The sequence below is a fragment of the Brachypodium distachyon genome, chromosome 2, assembly GCF_000005505.3.
Source record: "Brachypodium distachyon strain Bd21 chromosome 2, Brachypodium_distachyon_v3.0, whole genome shotgun sequence".
Classification (NCBI taxonomy): Eukaryota; Viridiplantae; Streptophyta; class Magnoliopsida; order Poales; family Poaceae; genus Brachypodium; species Brachypodium distachyon.
The window spans coordinates 39,365,713-39,391,790 of NC_016132.3; the positions used below are offsets into that span (position 1 = coordinate 39,365,713).

At 45.9% G+C, this 26,078-nt stretch overlaps 2 protein-coding genes and 3 long non-coding RNA genes across 15 annotated transcripts; 1 reads left to right on the forward strand and 4 right to left on the reverse strand.

Moving 5' to 3' along the window:
- Positions 1-403: 403 nt before the first annotated feature.
- Positions 404-2,631, reverse strand: LOC112271083. The gene is made up of 3 exons (XM_024460016.1): positions 2,523-2,631; positions 2,234-2,407; positions 404-1,444 (listed from the first exon to the last, which is right to left on the reverse strand). The coding sequence occupies exon 3, from the start codon at positions 1,442-1,444 to the stop codon at positions 632-634; it is 813 nt and encodes a 270-aa protein (XP_024315784.1). The 5' UTR covers positions 2,234-2,407; positions 2,523-2,631; the 3' UTR covers positions 404-631.
- A 5,361-nt stretch (positions 2,632-7,992) lies between these two features.
- LOC112270955 lies at positions 7,993-13,757 on the reverse strand. Of its 2 annotated transcripts, XR_002963657.1 has the most exons (4): positions 13,457-13,757; positions 10,699-11,944; positions 8,330-9,236; positions 8,021-8,224 (listed from the first exon to the last, which is right to left on the reverse strand). It is a non-coding gene; the product is annotated as an uncharacterized LOC112270955 (long non-coding RNA). The 2 variants fall into 2 exon arrangements; XR_002963656.1 differs by lacking the exon at positions 13,457-13,757 and having other exon boundaries at positions 7,993-8,224; positions 10,699-13,446.
- On the forward strand, positions 10,046-24,466 carry LOC104582779. 10 transcript variants are annotated; one of them, XR_730777.3, is made up of 8 exons: positions 10,046-10,247; positions 17,369-18,136; positions 18,220-18,244; positions 18,425-18,546; positions 18,929-19,108; positions 19,444-19,523; positions 20,453-20,920; positions 24,111-24,466. It is a non-coding gene; the product is annotated as an uncharacterized LOC104582779 (long non-coding RNA). The 10 variants fall into 10 exon arrangements; XR_730776.3 differs by having other exon boundaries at positions 17,857-18,136; XR_002963654.1 differs by lacking the exon at positions 10,046-10,247 and adding an exon at positions 23,466-23,516 and having other exon boundaries at positions 17,282-18,136.
- Positions 13,840-17,061, reverse strand: LOC112270956. Its single transcript, XR_002963658.1, has 2 exons — positions 14,235-17,061; positions 13,840-14,121 (listed from the first exon to the last, which is right to left on the reverse strand). It is a non-coding gene; the product is annotated as an uncharacterized LOC112270956 (long non-coding RNA).
- Positions 21,670-25,806, reverse strand: LOC100826337 (WAT1-related protein At1g68170). The gene is made up of 7 exons (XM_024459736.1): positions 25,519-25,806; positions 24,760-24,822; positions 22,878-22,994; positions 22,549-22,795; positions 22,293-22,451; positions 22,035-22,186; positions 21,670-21,963 (listed from the first exon to the last, which is right to left on the reverse strand). The coding sequence occupies exons 1-7, from the start codon at positions 25,740-25,742 to the stop codon at positions 21,840-21,842; spliced, it is 1,086 nt and encodes a 361-aa protein (XP_024315504.1). The 5' UTR covers positions 25,743-25,806; the 3' UTR covers positions 21,670-21,839.
- Between the last annotated feature and the right edge of the window lie 272 nt (positions 25,807-26,078).

Consider the following 26,078-nt stretch of genomic DNA (forward strand, 5'->3'; position numbering starts at 1 on the left):
CGCTGTGCGCTCTAACAGTCACCTAGAGGGCAAGGGCAGGGAGGCGGCGTCCGATTTGGCGGCAAACAATATAGAGGATTGGGGAAAATTAGAAGGGAAATTTGGACGAGGGAGCCGCTAGAATTTGGCGCGGCCCGCGGTGAGCGACGGCCCGAAGGCAACCTGCGGCGGGTAGAAGCGGCGGTCAACACTGGCTGGTGCCTTGGAGGAGAAGGGGAAAAGGGGATCGCTCGATGCTGGTGCGTTTAGAGGAGAAGGGGAAAGGGCACTGTCTCCCTCCGCGGCGCGCTGTCAGAGAAAAGGGAAAGGGGGAATCGGGGAGAAGCTGTCGCAAGTCGTCCGCGCCGGGCGGACGAGCGCCAAAGAGTGTTTTCGGATAGATACTAGGGACATTAACTAAAGGAAACAAGGCCAGAAGGCCCTTCATCTCAATAAACTCATGAATGGGGGTGCGACTACAACAATGCTCCGAACGTGTAGTTCGGAGTTACAACATCAGAACACACATACCACAACATAAAGACTCACCCCCTAGTACACATGGATCTCGACGCCTAAATTCGGATAGAGGGGATACATAGTAGCTCATACTCAGAGAGGTGAGCTCCTAGTACCTAGCTATCCTAAAGGTCTACTCCTCGCGGTGAGATGGGGTAGTGGCGTCCTCCTCTGTTGGGTCCGCTGGCTCGGGTATACGCTCCTCAGGGTCTTCCTCACTCGCCTCCTCATCCTCCTCTGGTACAGACGGTGCTAGGCGTAGACGCTGTGCTGGAGGGGAGTCCTCAGTCCTGGTAGGTGGATACACGAACTGGCGGAGGTACTGCCTAACAGTCAGAAGATTGCGACGCGTCCTCGGAGGTGGCTCCTCGGTGTCGACGGGGATGTCGCGGACGGGCGTGGACATCTGTCTACCTCCTGAAGACTGTCCCTGATGCTGGAGTTGACGTAGCTGAGCTCGAGTGTCGCGAAGCTCCTGACGACAATCCACTAGGTCGGTGATCACACATCGAAGGGCGTAATCCTGACTGCGGGTGTAGAAAGCCATGTGTGCCGTAGCTGGATCGGGCTCGTTGATGGGGTCAGGGGCAATGTAGTGCTCGGAGGACGTCGCCTGTCCTGGATAGTAATGGTAGGCGCGCTGCCCCATCTCTGGCAGTAGAACTCGAAGTCGTGAGAGTGCCTGCCAGGCGACTATCTGGATGGCAGTGTGGGGGATGTTGGTCTTGATGCCCTTGAAACGGTAGGGGCGGCTCCCGGGTTCATCCTTGGCAAGGATGACTACCTCAGCCTGGTAGCCAACTACTGTGGCATGGTCCAATTCCTCGTGCACCTTGTATTCAGGTCTCTCGTCGTAGCCACACATTTGAAGTGCCCGCCAAAGCTCTCTTGGGAAACCTTCCGTCGTTGGAAAACGGTTGTCCTGAACGTGCGGGGCAAGTACCATCTACACACATGTTAAAGGAAGAGACATGTATTAGTGAAAATTGATGTTTATATAGAAAGAATGTTCGAGGATAGGATAGAAAGTGAGGGTAGAACCTACATCAGGATTTTGGAAAATACAGATTTTTAGAAAATAGTTTTGCTTTCAACCAAACCTAATTACCTAATTAATGGCCATGCTAACTAAGAGGTCAACCAGAATAAGCCACACTACACTTAGAGATGAGGGCTACATTTCCAACGAGGGACCTATCGCTGCGTCTAGCGATCTCACTATATATCCTTAAAGAGAGACCCCTATGTAGGACTATATATACTTTGTCACATTGGGATGAGTCCCTTTTTTAGCACCAAATGAACAAGCAGGACAAGCGCCTTGCCATATAGCGGTAATGTGGTCGTAGGGGGGAATACAATCATGGGAAAATATGAATAATTGCAAAAACATTAGTACTGCTGGATAGGTGTTGGAAAATATGAATTTATAAATTTGTTTCAATTGATTTGGAGTTGTGGATCAGGAGATATGGGCGTTCGTTACATAACAGAAAGAAAGTGTGTTCACTGTTTGGATTCTCGGCTAGGATCCAGGGAAACAGGCCACGCGGAAAGCGTACTCAGCGAATACGCCTTCGCGCAGAGGATACGGGAACCGGTTCGGAAAACTAAACTGACGGGCGGGCTCCACGAGTCAGTGAATGATGAAGGAAAACTAAGAAAAGTTAAAACTATGACATGCGGGTCCCAGGGGACATAGAGAGAGGGACAGGGGATGGCCGGCGAGGCTTACCGGTGGCGGACGGCTGCACGGCGGTTCTCGGGTACGGTCGGAGAAGCTTCAGGGAGTCCTCGCGCGTCGACTGGAGCAGTGCGTGACGGCGTGGAGTTCCCGGTTGATGTTTGTCGTCCACAAGCAGTGTCGGAGGGCAGAGCAGAACGGTCGGCTCGGCGACGAGCTCAAGAGCTGCAATGGAGAAACGGGGGAAGAAACGTGAGGTCATGAAGGAGCTATAGGCGAACGGAATCGAAGATAGGAGACGGAGTTCCTCCACGTTGACGAAATGGCAGCGGCGGCTAACCTCGCCGGAACCGAGGGAGATGAGCACTACCGCTGAAATTGGAGGCTCGGTGGGTATCAGTGTACCAAGGTGAGTGAAAAAGAGTGGAAAAGGCTTAGCACCCTTAGCGGTCTTTGCATGCAAGAGTTAGGTAGCTCAACAAAAATAACGGCAGTTTCACGGTGCGAAAAAGGCTTCTTCTTCTTCTTCTTGACCTACCTCAGCTCGGACAACCTACCGATCTTTGCATGCAGCAGAGTAAGCAAGCTCAACAAAAGGACGGCAGTTGCACACTTGCACGTTCCCACTTCCCCAAAGCAAGCTCACCAACGGCAGTTGCTCCTCAACAATGGCGCCCAAGCTCTCCTGGCTAAGGAAGAGGAAGCACGACGCCGAGGCGTCGCCCTCCACGGTGTCGCGCCGTTCCGGAACGCCGGGAGCGCGCACGCGCTCGTCCCTCCTGCCGGCAAGCTCGATCTCGCCCCAAGACGAGCATGACCTTCGGCGCGAGCTCAGCTTCGCCCCTGCTGCCGTCAAGGAGGAGGACGACGACGACAACCTCCAGGCCGCCCTGGAGGCGTCAAAAGAGGAGACAGCACGGCTGCTGCGGACGGCGGAGGAGGAGAAGGACGACCTCCAGGCCGCCCTGGAGGCGTCAAAGGAGGAGATAGCGCGGCTGCTGCGGACGGCGGCGGAAGAGGAGGACGACCTCCAGGCCGCCTTGGAGACGTCAAAGGAGGAGATAGCGCGGCTGCCGCGGACGGTGGAGGAGGAGGAGGCGATGCTGCGCAAGGCGCAGGAGGAGTCCGAGCTCGACGAACTGGCCGCGTGGCCAGACCTCGGGCTCGCCCTCCACCTCTCCGCCCAGAATGCCCCTCCTGCCGCCGGCGGCTGGGAGGAAAAACCTGCACCGTGGTGGCCGGTGCAGGTGAAGGAGGAGGAGGAGCCCTGGTCGCCGTGGCCAGTGCAGGAGCAGCCGGAGGAGGAGAGGGCGGACCAGGACTGGTCTCCGCCGCCGGAGTGTTGAACGCCGTCGCCGCCCGCGGTGATTGTCCTGGACTCCGATTCGGAGTAGAGTAGAGTAGATCGATCATGGTATAATAGTACTATTTTTAATATTCCGTCTACTACTTTTAGATTTGCATGTATCAACTTTCATCTGTGATGCAAATGGATTACTCCTTCTGTCTCATATTAAGTGACGAAATATTACATGTATCCAGACGTTTTTTGGCTATATAAACATCGATGTTTGAGCAAATTTCATATTTAAACAAATTTGAGTCACTTAATATGGGACGGGGGCAGTATATTTTATTCCCAATGTGCATACCTCCGTTGGGCGCATTGCCTGACCCAAACGGTCACATGCCGGACACAGGCTTTTTCCTATCCGGCTCGCGACCCAAACGGACCAAACCAGATGGAAAATATCGTGTGGATGGAGTTGCCCTGACGTTCCTTAGTTGTTCCGTCGTTCGTCCGTCGTCCTTTGTCAAAAATCAAAACCCGCACTACCCCTTCGTTTCCTCCAAGCGAACCCACAGAGGAAACCCTCGTCGAGCACCTCCACCTTGGGTTTGTCCTACCAACTCTGCTCCATATGTCCACAACCAAAAAGGACAACTCGGCAGATCCATCTGGGACACAAATTTAGGACAGTAAAACTGGGCAGTCTTCAAGCCTTCTCATCCTCCATCAATTGCGACCGTCCGATCGGACACTCCAATGAAATCTGACGGTTTGTTCGTGGGCCTCGGTCCTATGAGATAGCTGCTACTCCCAGAAAAAAATTGATGGCTTGTGGTTAATCGGGCCAAGTGGGCCGCGGCCTGTTGCTGCAGCTACTGATCCCCGACTCATCGTCTTCCTTGCGTTCATTTTCCATTCGTAACCGGCGGAATCATCAATCACGGCGATTGACCTCCTGCATTCCATTCTCTTCTGTTTGCTCTATGTTCCTTATTTCCAGTCGCGGCGACCCATCCGACTGCAGCCCCAGCTAGCCCCTAAAACCATAGCTGCCTGTTCGGGATTGGAGAGGGAGAGTTCAGTGGAGGATGAGCGCCGTCGCCGGCGCTTGGAGTGTGGCCGGCCGCCGCCGCTTGGGCGCGCTGCACGTGCCGTCGGGCTGCTGCTAAGGGAGGTCGACGGTCCCGCAGTCCCGCTGCCGATGCAGGAGGCCCCACATCACCACCTCCCGCATCGCCGACCGTTCGCCTTGTGCAAAGCCGAGGCGTACGGCCGACCGGGGTGAACGGGAGGGAGAGGCCGGTCCATGGGTCTGCTTCTCTTCGAGCTCATCGACCACCATGGTGCTCGAGCAAATTCTGCCGATACCTTCTTCTCGCACTACACGATGCGCAGCAAGACCACCACCAACATTAGAGCATAGAGGCCATTTGTTCTTCCTTACTAAGTGGGCACGTGCACGCACTGTTAGAACTTAACATTCATTAGGCTAAGACTAAACATGCACAGGCAATTAATAGAGCACTAACAGTAGAAGGATTAAGGGGATTCAATCATACGCGCGATGGAGGAGGACTCCATTGTCGTGGAAGTAGGCGAAGTAGTCGTACGGCTGAGGTAGCAGCGTCCCTCCGGCCTGCATCGGCACTGGCCGACGACGGGAGAGGACGTCGTTGTTCTTGGCCTTCCCGAGCACTCCAGCGCCTCCCAGATCGGTAGGGTGGACTTGTTTCTGTTGGGATTAGACGAGATCTCACAAGAACTAGGTCGTAGTCAGATGGTCAGCTAATCCCCTTTTTATATGGCGCTGAGTGGGGGGGTGGGGGCAGAACCATCGCCCCCGATCAGGGCATGATCAGTTCGGGATAAGGCTCACGAACATTGGTTCGTGGGCCTTCCCCTGTGCGTCTGTTTCGGTCAAAGCCGAGATCAACCAACATTCTCCCCCTTGATCGTTAGGCTTATTTACGTTCGTCCTTTTCCACGGGAATGTCGTACCAAAGTAAGGTGTTACGATGACCGATAAAATGTCTTTGAAACTCAATACTTATAGTATAGCAGCCTGTTTCAAGAGATAACATTTTTTTTATTGGGAGTGGTTTCTTTTATTGGTCCCTTAAATTTCCAGGATCATTTGGCTTCCAGTAGTCCCATGCCGGCAACATGATCACGAAAAATACTGTGTGGTAAGCCCTTGGTTAGCGGATCCGCAAGCATATGAGTAATGCTGATATGCCTGACATCAATGGTTTGATCCTGAATTCTATCTTTCACAACATGATACTTTATGTCAATGTGCTTGGCAGCAGCACACTTGACTTGTTGTTACTCGTATAGAAAACTGCGGGTTCATTATCACAGTACAACACCGGTGGTTTAGAAATTTTGTCTACCACTTTAAGTCCAGGAATAAAATTCTTTAGCCATACAGCCTGCCCAGTGGCCTCATAACATGCTACAAATTCTGCTTGCATTGTAGATGAAGCAGTCAAAGTTTGCTTGGAGCTTTTCCACGATATGGCTCCCCCAGCGAGTTTGAATATATAACCTGGCGTGGATTTCTTACTATCCACACACCCAGCAAAATCAGCATCTGAATAACCAACAACTTCCATGTTATCAGATTTTCGATACGTTAGCATGTAATTTTTAGTACCTTGCATATAATGCAAGACTTTCTTTGTGGCCTTCCGGTGGTCTTGTCCTGGATTCGATTGGTATCTGCCAAGCATCCCGATAACATAAGATAAGTCAGGGCGTGTACATACTTGTGCATACATAATGCTTCCGACAGCTGAAGCGTAAGGAATATGCTTCATTTGATCAGTTTCAATTTGGTTTCTGGGGCATTGAAATGTCCCAAACTTATTGCCCTTGACTACAGGAGCAGGTGAGGAGGAACACTTGTGCATATTGTATTTCTTCAGTACCCTCTCAAAGTATGCTTTCTATGATAGTCCCAATGTGCATTTAGACCTATCTCGTTGAATCTCAATGCAAGCACATATGAGGCTTCACCGAGATCTTTCATATAGAAATTAGATGACAGTAAATTCTTGGTTTCATATAGCATATCCTTATCGCTACATGCCAACAATATGTCATCCACATATAGGACTAAAATTGTGAAGCAACTGCCTTTAAATTTGACGTATATGCAGTTGTCCACAACATTTTCCGTAAAAACAAAAGTTCGGATCACTTCATCGAACTTGAGGTACCATTGTCTTGAAGCTTGCTTCAAGCCATAAATCGACTTCTTTAGACGACATGCTAAATGTTCCTTCCCTTCCACCACAAAACCTTCCGGTTGAGTCATGTATACATCTTCATTTAAATCGCCATTTAGGAATGACATTTTAACGTCCATTTGATGTAGCTCTAGATCATAATGAGCCACTAATGCCATAATGATTCTAAAAGAATCCTTGGATGACACAGGAGAAAAAGTCTCGTTATAATCGATTCCCTCTCGCTGTGTAAACCCTTTTGCGACAAACCTTGCTTTAAATCTTTTGACATTCCCTTTGGAGTCATATTTAGTTTTGTAAACCCACTTGCAGCCTACCCTTTTAGCTCCATTGGAAATTTCTACTAAGTCCCAAACATTATTTGTGTCCATAGATTTCAACTCGTCCTCCATGGCAGTTACCCACTTAGACGAGTTTTCGCTTTTGATCGCTTCCTTATATGAGGATGGGTCCTCCACCTTTCCAACATCATTTATATCCTCACTCATAAAAGTGACATAATCATCTGGGATGGCCTTCTTTCTTTCACGCTGTGATCTCCTCACAGGAGGTGATGGTGGAGGATCATTTTCTGGTTGAGGATCATCATTTCCAACTGGAGACCTTCTTCTGTTTCAGGATCTCCATTTGGTTGAGCGCCTGAGCGACGAACCTCAGGTTCAACATTCCGTGTCACGTTAATATTTCGTATTAGGAGATAAAATTCTTGGATGGCCGGGGACAGGACACATACCCGTTTCTCCTCAAGATTAATTTTCCTTATTTCCGTGACTTCATTATCCTCAAAAAATATCGCTTGTCGGGTCTGCACAAATTTAGTGCTGTCACCCGGACAATAAAAACGGTATCCCTTTCCCTTATGAGGGTATCCAATAAAATGGCAACTACAAACTTAATATTTAAGGGTCCGCATATGTCAGTATGAATTAATTCGAGAATTCGTGAGGCTCTTGTAGCTCCCTTCTTAATCGTTTTTGCATATTTTCCTTTAATGCAGTCAATACACTTGTGTGCATCTGAGAAGTCTAATAGGAGAAGTATTTCATTTTTAATAAGACGTTCCATTCTCCCCCTCGAAATGTGGCCTAAGTGACGATGCCACAATTTCGAAGAAGTACTTGTGTTTTTCCATTTCTTCTCAGCATTACATTCACCATTCAAAACATTAACATCACTCACATTTAAAACATCAACCAAAGAATTAAGCATTAACATATATAATTTTCCTCGTCTGACACCGAGGCCGACGTCATTATTACAATGTTTGATAATGCATCGTTGATTTCCAAACAAACATGCAATATAAATATCGTCTAAGCAAGAAACTGAAATTAAATTCCTACTCAATGTAGGTACGTAAAGGACATTATTCAAATGTAGATGAAAGCCGGTGTGCAGCTCCAATGTGAGAGTCCCCACGGCTTCAACATCGGCTTCCTTCCCATTGACGACTTTAATGCTTCTTGTTCTTGCCTTTATGGTGCGGATCAAACTTAATACCTGCAAGAAGTTTGCAACATGAACGGTTGCACCTGAGTCAATCCACCATGTATTTCGAGAAATCAACATACAATGATTCATCAACAAAAGTAACTTCATCATTACCTCTCTTCATCATCCACTTGAGGAATCCAGGGCAATTCTTCCGGAAATGGCCTACCTCCTTGCAAAAATGGCAAGCATTCTTCACATCTCTAGCAGAGGTGCTGGCAGCATGGCCCTTGCCCTTTTGGAGCAGCCTGAGTATCATTTTGGATGAATTGCTTCTTTGGGGCCTTTGAGGAAGATGCCTGGCCGTCATGCTTTCTCTTGGAAGAGCCACCATGAAAAGCCTGGTCCTTTGCCTGTTTCATGATCCTCTGTTCTTTCTCAACAACTCGAGGAGTCATCTCCGCGAGCACCCATTTTTCTTTCAGGGAATTGTAAGATCTTGAACTGATCAAATTCTGGAGGGAGAGACTCTAATATCAAGAGGATTAGGATATTTTCATTAAGGACAAACTCCAAAGCCTTAAGCTTCGAAGTTGCATTCACCATCCTCAAGATATAGCCTCTTACATTTCCTTCAATCACATACTTCTCAAGAAGCTTGCCAAGAAGTTCTCGAGAATATACTTTTTCCGAACTTTTGAATTGTTCTTCAACTGCTTTAAGAAATTCTTTAGCAGTGCCCTTGTCGGGGAGAGCCCCAATAATATCAGGGGAGATGAAGTTTTCATAACTAGAAAAGGCGACATGATTTGAATTGTCCCACTTCTTCAGCTTTATTTCATAAGTTTTCATAACAAGAAAGGCGACATGATTTGAATTGTCCCACTTCTCCAGCTTTATTTCATAAGTTTTCATAAGTTCATCATACCCAGCAACTCCAGGAGTTGGAGGCTTAGGTTTCTCTTCCCTGAGAGCATAATCGAGTCCATTGACCCCAAACTCATTTCGACATGGGACTTCCAATTCTGGAAGTTGCTCCCTGTTAGCACCTCAATGTTGTCATAACGCATCAATGTAGCGGCTGTCATTGTAACATAAGAAAATCATAAGTTAAATTGCATGATTAATAATTTACGTTGGTAGATTAATAAACATGCAAGAGTATACAATTCTAAGTCATATCACCATTGGGCAGAAAAGACAAAGAATTGTAGCAAACATAATGGGGTAGCTCATAAATTAAAACAACGTTGGTCAGAATTAATTTTAGAGCCAAAAAATATTTTACCAAATTAGACATCAAGAATATACATTAGAATTTTAATCATCAATTGATGCCTAAAAAGGTAAACATCATAGAACAAATAAAATATTCTAAATAAAATATCTCGTTGGATCAGCCTTATTCAGAATAATTAAGTGTTCAATTTCTGTCAGCAAGAAAAAAATTCGGGCCATTTTCCATTAACAGTGAAAAAAAACATCATTTTATACAGCATAAATGCACTGGAATAATGGAAAAACTTAAAAACAATTTACGGCCAAAAATGGGCCTGCCCACATACTTCCCACGCGGCGCAGCGGAAAACAAAAGGGAATTCCACGTGGGCCATCTAAACCTGGGCCGGAGCCCATTCCCCAAATTGGCCCATTTTAGTTCCGCAAGCCCACAAGGGCTCCGCGTAATCCTCAGCCGTTGGATCAGATCCAATGGCTGAGGTGTCCTTCCGGCCGAACAAAAGAATCCCGAAACCCTAGCCGCCCCCGCGATTCATTCTTCTCCCCCGATTCTCCCGGTTACACCCGAGACGACGGCGGCGCCCATGGCGACCCGACCTGGCGACCGGCGTTCGGGGTGGCGCAGCGGCTGCGCTCGACGGAGCAGCGCCGTCTGTTCCTTCAGGAGGATAAGGGGCGGAGATGCCGACCGGCCCCAGCGCGTTCCCACACGCCGGAGCAGCGTGGTGGCGGCGGCGGCGCCCTCGCACGCTACGTTGCCGCGGGAAGGATAGGCGTCGCCGCGGCCCCTTTTTGGGGGCGGCTGCTTTGTTTGGAGGCGACGACGGCGAGACGAGATGCCGCCATCCTTCAGGTAAGCACATCAATTTATCCGGAAAGAATTCTTTTGATTTGACATTTGGGTTTCGGGAAACTTTATCTACGGTTTGGATTTGGGGAAATTTCTAGGGTTTTGACATTTGAGAATTTGCGGTTCAAAATTCCCCTCCTAATTTCTTACCGACAGCGTGAGTGAGCCAAATTACCCACGGCAAATTAATCCGATTAGAAAAATTACTTCATTAACAGTGTTAATCTAGCCTTAATTTAATCCTTAATCATGCAAGATTAGCACTAATAGAAAATAATTAATCAACATTAACCCTAATCAGATAAAAACCTAAACAGAAAATTAGGCTCTAAAATCACCAGATTAGGCTATTGATACCAATGTTAGAACTTAAGATTCATTAGGCTAAGCCTAAACATGCACTGGCAATTAATAGAGCACTAACAGTAGAAGGATTAAGGGGATTCAATCATACGCGCGATGGAGGAGGACGCCATTGTCGTGGAAGTAGGCGAAGTAGTCGTACGGCTGAGGTAGCGCGTCCCTTCGGCCTGTATTGGCACTGGCCGACGACGGGAGAGGACGCCGTTGTTCCTGGCCTTCCCGAGCACTCCAGCGCCTCCCAGATCGGTAGGGTGGACTTGTTTCTGTTGGGATTAGACGAGATCTCACGAGAACTAGGTCGTAGTCAGATGGCCGGCTAATCCCCTTAGTACAGCTAGTACAATAAAAGCAATTACTCCAAGAGCTAGTACAGCTAGTACAATAAAAGCAATTTATCATTGTCTGCGGCTGCTACTATTTTGACATAACAAAATTTTGCATCTCCCCTTTAATTTATCCATCATTAACAACATCACGCAGGATGCTTTAGGTCTGCCCGCCGTCACAACTCTAATAAACTCTAAAGTACTATCTCTAACTATGTCATCCATCGTCGGGTGAGGATGCAGATGTTCCTTCTTGAAGGACTACTCCTGCGCCAGCATGCTCCACATGGTCCGGCAGCATGCGGCATCCTGTATGCCGGCACGTGCAACAGGATGGCCTTCCTCGGCGCACATAGTAATGGGAGGAGGAGGCCATGCCATGGATGACGAACATTGACCCGTCAATCTCTTCTAGGACGGCCTGCAATGTATATCAAACTGTCAATCTAGTATTCTGTCACTTGCCACATAACCATATCCAGATTAATAACTGATTTCAGAAAACAAAGCTGTCGGTAATAGCATGGCAAATGTCTAAGTGTTGCACTGCTTTTTCACAAAATAGTAAAATTGCACCATATATCCTTGGAGACAGAGTGCTGGACGCCTGGCTGATGGCCCGGTCAAGCATGATCCAGATAGATCTCTCTGATGCAATTGCAGGTGAGCCGCAGCTCGGCTAGCGATCCCTCGGCGGCCTCACGTGAACCAAAGCCGAGCCTTCTGCCATGGAATTTTTTTCACAAATTCAATGAGCAATTTGTGAGGGGTTATTAAGTAATCAGTAGCCGCACATGTGCTTGATTGAAGCATTGCTCCACTCTGCCACCACGCTCGCACGGCTCCAAGATACACGGGAAAAACAATGTATTTGTTGGACTCGAATCCTTGCTATGCAGTCAGTGATGTTTCCGAACTGAACTTATCACAATTTTACATGAAGTTCGACATCATATGTTTTCCTGTCGACCATCTGTGTAATTTCATAAGGTATCCATGTTCTTTTATTAACTGCAAAAAAAATGCAATAAATGTGAGGTGTAACCAAGCATTCCAGTGCAAGAAAGTTTCTTGTTTCCTAATTGAGATGACAACATCCACAACTCTAGTAAGTAAATTCCAGCTAAATGTCAACACTTATATTATGGAAGACCCCAAGCTTAAAAGCAGAGAACTGAATTAAAATACGTTCCACTGAGAAAGGATCCTTATGTTCAGAAGAAAAGAACCTTCCAAATATAAAGGAATCATTACTGCCATAGCAACCATGGGGCAAGGCAAATGATAGAGCAAAAGCAAGAACGGGAAAGGATACTTAGTCTTGATTCCAAACGTATTGGACTCTGTAGCAGTTATGGAAGTGTTCTACACACAGATATGAGCTAGGTTCTTGTATAAGAAATATAAATATATCTGGATATATAGGTATTGGACTTGACTCAGCAGTTTGTCCCTTGATATCAGGAAGAGTTGATTGTGAAACCTCAATGCAGATCTAAACATGGGCTCCGTAGCAGTGATGGAAGTGTTCTGCCAACACTTTGTGTGCAAAAATAGTTGAATCAGGTAGAGTTGTGTTTGTTCGAATAATAAAAAACCAAGAGACTTATTGAGAATTATATGGACATGGGCAAAATGAAACATTAATAGGTATATAATGCATCATTTGTTGCAGTTTGAAATTTGAATTTTGAAAATGGGAGCCAGCCTCTAACCAAGCTGGAGAAACCACCATGACAAATTGACAATGACAGCATGGCCTACTCCTAGGGCATGCAGCTGCTCAATAATTCAAGCCTGGTGTGGCTTCCACATTTACTCAGGATATAATAGATAGAAGTAGACATAGGAGAACTGACATAGCAGACCATAATAGATAGAAGTAGACATAGGAGAACTGACATCATAAAAACACTTCACCACTGATCCTCCACATGAAAGTGGGTATTGGAAGTAAAAAGAGAGGGTTAATGAAACACATGAAACCAAAACTAATAGCAGTTCAAAGTCAGATTCTCGCAGGGTGCAAAGTTTCATGAAAATAGAATTCAGAGAGAGCAGAGGGGTCCTTACCCAAGTCAGATTTTTCTCAATTGGGCCAAGCATCAACAACACCGTAAATAAACAGGAACAATCCATGTCATAACAAGAATCATACTGACATATTCCCTCCGTTCCATAATTCTTGTCGAAATATTACATGTATCTAGATGCTTTCTAGAAATAGATACATCCATTTTTGGGCAAATTTGAGACAAGAATTATGGAACGGAGGGAGTATAATCTTAGCTATCTAAGAATGCAAGCACCTGCATTTGATGATTAAACACATTCAATCGAATGAATGTTTCTCCAAATTGAACATCAAACTGAACTGACTTCTAATCGCATCCGTATGCCAAACAATATATAACAACTCCTTATCGCATCTACCAAACAAGCAGACGTGCTAATTCCCTTCGATGGCAGCATGGAGAAATAAATACTCCAAGGGAAAGCGAGAAGGGGGAAATAAGAACTAACCGGCGTGACTGCGGCGACGGGGTGCGCTCGAGTGCGGGCACGAGGCTGCAGGGAGCGCGATGCGGCGGCCGGGGTGCTAGGGGGACGCGAGACGGCGGGGCGGCGATAGGGGCCGCGAGGCTGGAGGCAGCGCGGGCGCGTGGGAGCGAGATGCGGCGGCCGGGGCGCTAGGGGGTGCCAGGCGGCGCGGCCTCGGGCGCGTGGGAGCGCGAGACTGGCACGAGGAAGCGAGATGCGGCGGCGGGCGCGCGAGGTGAGGCAAGAGATGCGAGGAAGCGAGATCGGGGACTTACGGTTCGGGAGCCAGAGCAGAGTCGGATGTAAAATAATCGCTAAAGGCACACAGAAAAAAATTTGAACGAAATACACCATTAGTCCATGAATTCGACGGAAATGCACACTTTAGTCCACGAACAGGAGGATCGCACACATAATACCCTAAACTCAGATTACTGTAACAGCTTAGTCCAGAAACATTTCGGAGGGACTAAAACTGGCCACGTGGCCGCCATGTGACTCCAAACTCATCTTCTCCCTATCTTCTTGCGCTGCCCCATGAAACCATCATCTCCGGGGTACAAAAAACTAGTTGAAACCCCAAGAGACTTCAAATATCCCATGTATTTTGCCTCCCACTACTAGAAATCACAAGGCATATCACCCACCTGAAGATCAAGAAAAATATGAAGCTCCAATTCGGTTCAGACGGAGAGAAAGAAGCTGTGCTTCAGTTCAGACAGAAATGGCACACGCAAATGAAACTGTGAATAATCATTACCTTATGATTGCTACACTTGTAGAAATCCATGTTTGGATATTCAATCATCGTCGACGTGTACACCTTCAACAGCCTCCAACCATAGCTGCCGCATTTCACCAGCGGGAGATGCGGCTTCGTCCTCGCCATCGGCGAACACCTCGATGAGCCTCCAGCCATGCAAACGGAGAGGGGAAGGGCGCAGCGGCCGGCTGGAGCGAGAGAGGAAGGCCACAACGGCTAATCGAAGGCCACAACGATGAGGATGATGGCCACGGGCATAGTATAGGGTTAGGGATTTGGGATTCTGCCGTTGATTTGGGGATTTCAGGGTGGATTTCAGGCCCCCAGGAAGTTTTGTGCAAACCCCCCCCCCCCTCCCGAGAAATACAAGTAACAAGCAGCGGTACAGGCCTAATCCGACGTGGCGGCCACATGGCCAGTTTTAGCCCCTCCGAAACGTTTTTGGACTAAATTGTTACAATAATCCGAGTTTAGGGTGTTATGTGTGCGATTCTCGAGTTCGTGGACTAAAGTGTGCATTTCCGTCGAGTTCATGGACTAATGGTGTATTTCACTCTAAAAAAATTAGCAGGCTAAACGTTAGTTGATAAAGAGCTGTTTAGGGGGCCTAATTATTTGTTAATTGTGAGGTGAGAAGGGTCGGTGTACATTTTGTGGGGTGGGTTTAGGAAAGAACATGTTGGTGCCTTTATAAGTATAGTAGAGAAGTAGAGATTCATTCTGGATTCTAATGCATGGAAGGGACACATATATACTGGCTAATTTCTCAGCCCAATAATTCCATTCTACCTATTGTGGCTCCTGGATTTACTTCATTGAACCAACTCATTCTTGATCATGGAAGTACGAGGAAATTTTACCTCTCAAGTTCATTATTTCTAATTGATATTAACTGTCTTGATCATGACACCGAAGGGCGAAGATTCTTGCTCTGGATAATCAGTACAAGACAATGAAGACATAGACAACAGATGCTTCATAGTTCTCAAGTTTTACCTCTCAAATTCATTATTTCTAATTGATGTTAACTGTCTTGATCATGACACTGAAGATTCTTAGACTCTGGAAATCAGTACAAGACAAGACATAGACAACATAAACTGCTCATGAATGATATTTTGTGTTTCTGACCGAAGATTGGAGTATAATTTTTGATGAAAGGGCTGTTGAACTAAATCGCTAGCGTAGATGTAAGGTATCGATGTAGCTTTTCCATATTTTATTTTATTTATTTTCTCACTTGCATCTCATTGATTTATCTTGTTCCATACAAATTCCAGAACCACCAGAGTATTACAAGAGGGGGGAAAGATAGACACGTCACAAGCCGGCTACCTTTTGCTAATTGCATTACAATCAAAAGCTCATAGAAACTACCTGGTCAAACGCAACAGGACTAAGGACTACCACCGAAGTCTCCGACATGCACGAGAGGAGTGCCTCCGACGTCGTCGAAGGCCAAACCACCGCCGAGTAAATACCAATTGCACAATCACCACCCGCTTTGTCGGCGACCGAGTGGATCTGAGCACCAGTAAGTCAACGAGTGTTGCTACCCAGTGAATCTAATCGAAGTCAACGAGTGTTGCTACCCAGTGAATCTAATCGAAGGGTGTCACACACCGAGACAACACTGCAGACATCATCCTCGCCGACTGTAGATGCCATCACTGCGAGCTGGTCCACAAAGACTATCGAAGAGCGTTGCGACACCGAGTCTAGACCACAAACACAAACCTTGACTACGAGCTCAAGAGCCATCACGATCCCGAGAACTGTGCGAAGCGCAGTATGAAGACTGTGCCAACGAAGAGCGATGGGCAGCCGAGACTTCACCAAGAACACGAAACTTACATGCAAGCATCAACTACTGCAAAAGGGTAGCCTCATCCCAAAGGTGCCTGACCGGAAGCTATCGGGGAATTGACTCTAGCAGCAACACAAACACAACGACAGAAGATATGGCATCCTTGTGACACCACATGGTGTCATTGCCTGGTTTCCTCCAAGAACCTCAAACGGATAGCTGCTGTGATGGTAGGAGGCCAACGCGGAGCATGAAACTCTAAAGCGACACCTTCAACAAGGAGAACAACACCAAGGCAGTTGTTGTCGCCCGATCTAGAAAACCAGATCTAGGGTTTTCACCCTGAGAGACATGACAAGAGGAAAGTTCAAGGATGCAGAGCTCCACGACCATGCCTCCGAGGAGGTTTACGACGCAGGTGATTGCCGCCATGGTCGGCATAGACCCAAGGTCATAACAAGGATTTCTCCTGAAGCAACCCTCCTCAAGAACTAGCCCCAAATACGCATCGTCCAGAAATCCTTCCAGCATCGTTACCTAAGCCCTCGCCGCAGGAGGAGGTTGGAGCAGAAGGAGGAGGTCGCCAGCACCATGGAGGCGCCTATCGAGCTGCACGCGTGCCGGAGCTGCAGCAGGCACCGGCGAGCAGGGGGCCGTCGGACGCCGGATCCGGCGAGTCGCAGGGCATCCAATGGCGGGGCTTGTCAGGCCGCACGCCGCGGAGCAGGGGCTCTCCGCATCCGGATCCCGCGCGGGGCACACCGGAGTCTCGCGGATCTGGGTGTTGAGGCCGGCTCGGGCTGGGGAAGCGCCCCAAGGCGGTCTGGCCGAGGGTGGGGAGGGCGATGCGTGCCGGAACAGGTCGGGAGCAGTGCATCCGGGCCGACGGGTGGAGGAGCAGGGTTGGTGCCGCCGGAGTTGGGGGCGAGCTTGAGGCGGCTGCGCGGGGGGGGGGGGGGGGGGGGGGGGGTCGGCATGCCCGCGGAAAGCCCTCGCCGCCACCTTCGTTGGTGGCGCCCCAGCTTGCCGGCGGCTGCCTCCGGCAGCGGGGAGGGAGGAGGGGCGCGGGTAGGGTGGCGGCGGCCGGGTGCTAGGGTTTCACCCTCGAGACGCCCGAGAGAAGTGAAGTGACGCGGGGGTCAGTACCTGATTAGGAAATCCTCCGTGTTAATACAACCGCTGCACCTACAGCCCCAATACAAGGACCTCTCACAAGAGCTCGTGCACGCCAACTTAACTATCATGCACTTTCTTTTCTTGGAACGGTTCCTGCCATACATGAGCATATGATGCTGCCTAAATCAGATGTGTTTGTTACACTTAGGAATGATGGACCTAGCATGGATGAGAGGGACAAGCACTAGAGCATGATCACCCAGGGAGAAGATGGCAGCAAGCATGAGAGGATTGAAGATGATGCCGTAACGGAAGATTTAAGAACTTTGAAGCCACCATAAGGAGAGATGAAGACGTGGGCGACATATAGAGTTTTCCAATTTCTACTTTTGTCCACGTGAAAATATGGTGCTGCATCACCTCAAGTTGGGTCAGGCCCATGTAAACCGACCTAGGGTTCGGCCCACTTGCCAAGGCTGGCCGCATACCCTCTATATAAACCTCTTCTAGGTCATCGTTTAGGCTCGGATTTTGTTTAGTTTAAGACTTAGCCACTGCTAATATTCACCATAGGCACGAGAGTCAAATCAACCTCCTGTACTACGCACTTGCAGAATTCCACCTATAAAGTTTCATTTTTATTCGCAATATCTTGATTGCATCTATTGTTCTTGCTGGTTCTTCGGTTGCTTGCAGGGATTGATCCTTCGGGATCAGGTTGATCTAGCTCCGGCGTGGTCAATAACCTCGGAAGTTGGTGTAGCGATCGCTAAGGCGCAACGTCTCGCACATTTGTAGTCTGTTCGTCAACGTCGACCTCCACCCAAATCGATAGCTATCTCCTCATCGAAAGATCGGACCGCCTTTACCCTATCAGTACCAAACAACGTTCTAAACTTCATCGGTTCTTTTGTTGACTCAGTTATGATCTGGACCAAACAACATTCATCCTTTTATCGATGCAGCCATTCTTCAGGTAAAATGGAATCTGCTAATGCATACCTATGCTGGTTTATTTGCAGGTATATTGAACTAATTTGGGTCGTTTTTCCATGCCAGGTCTTTTTTCTGCAGGAGTTCCGTGGTGAGCTCTGGCTCTTTAGCTCAAAAGTTCCTTTAATGGGCTAATTTGGGTCATATTTGCATGGCACAACTTTTCTTCTGCAGGAGATTTCTGCCCTGAGCTCTGTAACTCAAAAGTTACATCTAAATTTTGTAAGACGACCACAAATTCCATTAAATGGTTGGCACCCTATTTTCGCAGATAATGGTGACTTGATCTTCTGCAAATAGTAGGCTTGGCAGCTGGTAATGCAGGTTACTCTTGCCGCATCAAAGTTCTCCTTTTTTTTACTGCATCTTCTTCACAATTCACATAATATCAAGGTGACTTACTCGCTTCATGTCAGTTTGGGCATCTTCATTTTATCCAGGTCCGGATTTTATTCAGCATAGTAGTTTTTTTTTTGTATTTCTCATGATTATTTTAATTGATACCCCTCATATAGTCTATGGTATTATTTTTCACATCCTTGTTTTTATGGTGCTATCCTGTGTTGGTTAAAATTCTGCGGTTTTATATTATTTTAGATGATGCTAGGCCATTGTACACCTGTTTTGTGAGTCATCTTAATATCTTGCACAAGAAATTGCCATAAACACTTCAATCACCCATTACATTCCCGAAACAATAAATTTTTCAATTATCAGAAATCATTGACACAACTAATTCTCTCTGTGTTGGCTGATATTCAACAATTTGGTGCAGATTTCTGTTAGGATAGTAATTGACCTTTAAATGTTACTCCTAAGTTCCTCAGATGTTGTGGCGGTACAAGCATTGGTGACTCTTGCATGAAAAAATGACATCTTCTCCGAGACAGAGGTGGATCAAGGACCAATCACATTAAGCACAAACTACATGCTTTCCATGAGGCAATTACCTAAGGTGGGCAAACTTCATTCCTTCCAGGTTTTATTCAACTTTTGCAGATATAGAGGTTTTTCTTTTTCAATCTTAGATAATATACATTGCCCAGCCATAAGGAACCACTCATTGTACCGAGGCAGATCTTGGTGTGCTACTCTTCAGTCTATACATGACAAGGTTCAAATTTCCGATGTAGTATACTTGCAGAGTGTAATTTCTTGTAAATAGATTTCTATTATCTGGCTAGCCTCGCTTCCACATTCTTCCTTGCGGGATACCCATGGTCATCTTCCGTGGTCCATCAAAGCTAATTGTTGTCTTTCTACGTGTGCTAAGGTGTTTTCTTGTTGCAGCACATAAATAGATAGCGGGATGAAAGTCAAATTCAAGTTCGGTGACACCCCCGTGGATTTTGTGCGAAGAATTAGGGCTGGTATGTTAGTACTCCTATTTTTGGTGAGCACGTGTAATAAAAATGTACAACATGCATCCCTTTGATGCTTATACGATATTTCCTTCAGGCATCAAGATTATGAATTTGATGAGCTTAGTGCTGAGTGTTCAGAGGATTGGAGAAGTAACTGGAGTACATTTTTATTTCCTGTAGGAGAGAGGACTAAGATAACCCCTCCACCATGTCAATATTTGCAACATTAAGACGGCCTTACTTGAACATGATCTGTTCTATAGGATTGTACCGCTACATCCTTTAACAAAAATATTTGGAACATTGAGAAGCAATGCGAGGCCTGAACTCTTGTAAAGTTGTTGACCTAAAATTATCAGCAACCGTACTGCCGTGGTAGTGACACAGTTGCAGCATTATTGTATTTCTTATTGTGTTAGTAATATGTGTCTCCTTTGTAAACAGTAACATCACCATTGTGGTCTATCAAATAGCAATCTTTACACATATAAAGATCTGAGTTAGTGGTGGCAAATTCACTCCAAAAAGACTATCTCTTAAAGGCTATGGAATCATCTAATTGCCACTCATTTTATACGTATCATGATCTTTTGACTATGCTTGATTGGTTTTCATGACTTTCAAGGATAATTATATTTAAAAATAAATAATATTTTGACATAATTATTATTTATTAGAAATTCTAAAGACATGAGCGACACATATTTAAACAACTCATGCATAACATAAATTCTTAATTTCGTAGCAGAGCACGGACATTTAGCTAGTGAAAGAAAAGCTCTCTCTACACAATATGGAAAACTGTATGCAATTCACAAGAAACAATTATGTTACACATAAATTTTCACACCTTATTTTTTTTAAAAGAAATCTTCACACCTGGTATAGATGTCTCCACCTCTATTGGAGAGGGTGATCATACCTTAATGCTGCAGGTAGTCTACTAGTTGCACTGTCGCTAACGTGGGCCTGGCAATGGTGGGGGCGCAAATGGATGGAAGAGAAAAACGAGTTGGGCTGGATTGGTAAAGAGGTTTGGATCGGTGTGGTTTGGTTTGTACCCACAACGACTGAATTGGGCGTGTTACTAATGGGCTCAACCCAATTAGCCTAATGGGCTCAACCCAATTAGGGCTAGGTTTCACCCCGTGGAGTAACCACGCGTCCCCGACGGCCCGACCCTGACACCGCGACTAGATTCGCTCCGCTGTCGCCTGCCTCCTCTGGCGCTGCTCTGCCGCCCCTGCCTCCTCCGGCGCTCCGCCGCCCCTGCCTCATCCTCGTCGTCCCGCATCGTCTTCCACCCTACCTGCTCGCCGCCGGTGTGCCCAAGCCCCAAGGCCCCCAGTCTCTCCTCCCCTCACCGGAGTCCACCACAACATTCTCTTCGTCCATCTCAGTCGGTGAGTAATATCAGCTCTGAGCTCAGTTCCTAGATATGTTCTGGGAATAACAATTTGGTAATCCGTTGTCTTGAGATGCTAATAAACAGAAAGTTAGCTTGGTTTACTGTGTAATCATAATCACTGTCTTGATTACGTTACTCCATTGGATTCAAGGATCGTCCTTTGCTCTAAGATCACACATGGATTAATCAGCAGGAACTATGTGATGCGTAGAGTTAATGGTGTGTTAATCTAGCAAGACATTAAGTTATCTACATTATGCATAGAGTTAATGGATGATATGCTGATGATCAAGACCTTCTTATTCTCTGTCCATTTGCCTTGTCTTGTGTTGTTGCAACTTCCAAGTGCATGTATGTATGTGCCTCGTAACTAATTCAGTTGGCCACTAATATTTGGGAGCACCAGATTTGGAACGAAAGAAATGTTTGATTGATTGCTATTGGATTGTATCATTGTCTGGTCCAGATAAAGATAGAATCAGAATAGGGAAAAGCTTCAGTCTAAGTTTTCTTTACCATTTGGGCTTTTTTTTAGGGATATAAAAATACATGGGCACACTCACTCCTACACTTTTCAGATTCAGTATCATAATAAACAGAGTTATGTCATGCTCTGCTACTATCCAAAAAGCTAGGCAGAATTAGGAGCTTATTGTTTTAGAGAAGAATAAACGATTGGTTAATGTGTTATGTAACAACATATTCTTGAGAAGATACGTGCCTAGTAGAAGTGAACAGTACACAGAACAAGTATACTTCAGTCGACATTCATAAGATGTTTACCTAAAAATGGACAACTAGTTATGATATTGGCAATTAATGTTTGCCCACCTTTTACTTTGAAAAACAAACAAACTGGATTATATGATCAGAAATTAATATCCAAAACTCAATCTAGCAAGCCGGCTGGCCCGTCATACTGCATCTTGCTGCTCCTGCCTCTGTGCAGCCGCCGCACCAGCAGCGAGCTTCAGCTCCTTGCCTTTGCCCCAGAGGAATGCATACAGCCCCACCACAATTAGCACAGTCCCCAACACACTGCATATGCAGATATACATTATACTACATTCCTGCAGCTGCATGAGGATTCCAAATTAAGGCTTGCTCACCTCCCAAGGTAGATGTCGGTGCCGAGTAGCATTGAGTCGAAGATTGTGGTGAGGATCAAGGACACGGAATTGAACATTGGAGGGTAGATCGGTCCACTCCGTTTGATCACCCACGAGATAAGCAAGAATGCAATGCCCGTGTTGAACACGCCCTGATCATCACATGGAACACAAACATAATATTAGGCTGCATTAATCATAAGTTCACAGCTTGCATGCATTTCGCAATTAACATGATGTCTTGTACTAGCTAATTACCGAGTAGACGACTGTGAGGAGCTGAAGGTCCCACTTGAGCCTCCATTCTGCTCTATCATGGACGAGGAAGACTCCCACCACTAACGATTGGAAGCTTCCCACTAGGGAGGTCAGCATCGTCATCCAATATGTTGATGGGAACACCTTCACAAGTTTTGCCTGAATTTTTCTTCCCATCAGCTCGCAATGGCAAGTGACAAACCAAGACTGTACATTGAGTAAGCCAACGAAAATCTTGATTCAAGCAAGTACGTACCTGCACGATGAAGTATAGGGCGTAGCTCAGGCAGCTGCCCAACAACCAAAGCGTACCGACGACCATGTTATGGTGAGTGCTGGCGGGATCCGCTGGTGCCCCGGCATGGAATTTAAGCAGGTTCTCAGGCCATAGATGCAGCAGCCTGCCTTTCAATAGGCTCACCATCATAGTCCCGCCCACACACAGCAGCGCGCCCATCAGCATCATCTTGCCAGGCCACTTTCCCCACGTCAGCTTCTCAGCCCTGAACCACATACGCAGATGCAAATATATTAACAATGACACGTCCCAATCACATTGTGTTCTTTCATGAATTGATCATATACCGTATCAGTACGGCAATCATGAAGGTGGCAATAGGGATCAGGTTAAGGAAGATGGAGGAGTACGTGGCGCTAGTAATTTGCAACCCGTAGAAGTAGAACCCCATCGCCATAACGTCTCTATAATACAAGAGGAAATATTACTTTCATCAAAAGTTAAAACAGTGACAAGGTATGTATAAATAAATGAGGAAAGAATAATTGAAACAGCATTGCAGGAAAAGGGAGGTTTTACAAAGTATATAACCCCTCTAGTCAACTTTATACGAGGTTTCAGACAGCAAAATAGAACATACATACCAAACCTGCTGTCTGAAAACGTAAGCTAAAGATGACCAGAGGGGGTAATTGATTGTCTTACATATGACAGAAATTAATTGAAGTGTTCCTTTTGATTTGCTTGCAGTTCTCATTTTCTTTACATGATGCTATCTAATTAATTGTAGTTATTGCTGCTATTGCTATGTATTTTTGAATGTTCAGTAGCACAAGTATTGATTGTACGGTCAATCTGATTGTATGCCATGCTTATCTGAAAAATTAATTTCTGTTTGTGGTTAATTTTGATCTCTCTACATGGCCAAACTGCAGTTTATCAGTATTTTTAATCATGCTGTCATGCAGTCCTGAAGTGATATGTAGGTTAGTTTTTTCTGAAATCTGAAGTCAATTGCTCTTTTGATTTTCTGTTACATATACCTATTCTGAAAGCACAAAATGGCCAGTAGCATGGACCAGATGTTCTTGATTTTCGGCTGTGAGCTTTTTCTGATAAGAGGGGTAACACCTTTGTCAGGCTCTTTAGCCCATATATATGTTGTTCATAGAATCATCTATTTTTGTCCAATGTTGTTTGCTGCAGGTAGATGCTTCCATATCAAACTTATTTATGATAATTATTGCTGATATTGCTATATATTGGCCATAATTAATAAGGGGTAGCAAGAATAGATACATGCATAATGTGCTTTTGACTGTGTCTATTGTCAACTCATGTGTTTTGTCTTCCTGAGTACACTTCAGTTATTCTACTGCATGCATGTCTAGATGATTATTGAGAAGTTCATGGTGTCATCCTCAATATGTTTTGTGTAACTAAAATGTCGGTAACAGTGAATTACCAAAAGTTGCTGCATGAAGTTATTTTTTCGGAGAGAGCATGGAAGAAGCTATTGCCAGTTTACATTTGTGTAGCATCTTGACCTATGGACTAAACCATAAACTTTCATTCTACAGAAACTTGGAGATCTTGGAGATGATCATAAGGAAGAGTGTCACTGATTGGAAATCGGGTTATAAAATGGTGATGGTGCTTTGTTAGCGGCCGCTGATCATGTTTGTCTTGAATCTCTTTGCAAGGACAGTTAGTTTAATCAGGCATGTTACCTCAAATTTGGTCCACAGTCTGTAAAATTTTATGTACTGTTGTTCAGACTTCGGAGTGCCAAGCGAAATTTTGGTGGCTATTTATCACCCTTTATATGTTATTTGGCGGACAGTATTTGTCCTGAGGTACTACCTTGTACAAGTTGAATCTGAAATCAAATCAGATGGTGGCAATGGTATTACGTAGAGAGGGTTTCTAAATTTAACATATACTTACAAATCTGCATAAAGATCTGGGTGGTAGATATTTCACAATTTGACAGTGCTATGAAACTACGGTGCAGAATAAGTGTAGAAATTATATACGATGACAAGTCCAGATTTAGTTCAGATTATGACACTAACTTGTTTACACCTCAAATTTGGGCACTTTTCTTCTTTGTAGTGCAAAGATGCCTAGTTACTCATATATATTTTTATTTTTATCCCTGCGTCTAACCTGTGAACGAAAAGTGTGGCTACCAAAATCCAATGCAGAGCAGGAGTTAGGAGTACACACCCGAATGCAGCATTTGCAAAAATCCAGCCCCCAACAGCCCAGTTCACCTTTTTCCACAATTCCCTGCAATAGAGAAAATTGAAAAAGGAAAAAAAATTACGAACATGAACTTAAGACGAGAGGATGAATTGATATAGACCTGCAAAGCCGGCCCGTGCAGTATATACTTTCAGTAATTAAGAAAAACAACTGACGAGGTAATGATAGCAACATATTTTCCAAACTGTTGTTTAACATGTTAGTATTAGTTACTTACTCCGTCCCATATTAAGTGTTTCAAATTTATCCAAATATGAATGTTTAGAAAGTGTCTAGATACATGTAATATTTCGACACTTAATATAGAACGGAAGGAGTACATGCGAGTAATTAGATCTATATAAAATTAACTGTGTTACAAGATGGGAGTAGAGCAGATATGCACTGTTGCAGTGAAAATTAAAGCCACAAAGAATCTCGTTTTCACGTCACATCGTTCTTGTCGATGGGTATGTCATTAATCTGCCCTCAAAACCGCCATGCATGGCAGGCTAGCATATGGAGCTCAGTTAGCAAACCGCGTTTGTGGTCAACAGATAGCATGCATATGGAGCATGGCGACTTCAAACATGGGGCGAGACTATGCTTTGCACGTATATAATGTACTACTCCGATCCTAAATTATTGATTCAAATTTGTCTAAATATGAATGTATCTATTTTTAAAAATTATCTAGACACATGTAATATTTCGACAAAAATTTAAGATCGGAGGAAGTACCTCTCAAAAATGATGGCGAGTGGCAGGACAGCGGCAGCGGCGATGAGGTTTCTGTAGACGATGATGACAAAGGGGCTCATGCCTTCGGCGAGAGCCATCTTGGACAGAACAAGCATCCCGACGACGATCAGCTGCACGATGACCATGCTCAGAGGCAGCATCACCGCCTCCCGCGCTGCCTTAACCTCCCCCTCCGTCCGTTCGATCGCCATAGCCGCCGGCATGCAGGTACGTACGCGGCGATTCGTAGTGGAGGTCGACGATCTATATATCGAGGCTCTAATTCGATCCGATATCGATCGATCTGCTTATTAAAGAGTTGGTTACGGAGTAGTAGTATATATTTCTTGCCGGAGTATATATCGGGAGGCCGCATAGTTTACGTGAAAGTTGGTTGCATGAGCTCCGTAACTGGCCAGTATTCGGATCTGTCGGCAAGACAACGGGTCCACAGCTCGATCCATCTGGGCCGCGCCGGACCGCTTGGCGTGTTGACCGCTCCGGAACTCTCGGCCGGTCTGGGGCACTCTTTTCTCTGTCAAGAAACAGTTGTTGTACAA

Bases quoted from the DNA above. Each gene is read 5' to 3' on its own strand.
- LOC112271083 (XM_024460016.1), bottom strand. From the start codon at position 1,444: ATGGTACTTGCCCCGCACGTTCAGGACAACCGTTTTCCAACGACGGAA.
- LOC100826337 (XM_024459736.1), bottom strand. From the start codon at position 25,742: ATGCCGGCGGCTATGGCGATCGAACGGACGGAGGGGGAGGTTAAGGCA. The intron at 24,823-25,518 runs GTACTTCCTCCG...TCTCTATTGCAG, and splicing joins CTCGCCATCATTTTTGAGAG to GGAATTGTGGAAAAAGGTGA. The intron at 22,452-22,548 runs GTACGTACTTGC...AGAAAAATTCAG, and splicing joins CCCTATACTTCATCGTGCAG to GCAAAACTTGTGAAGGTGTT.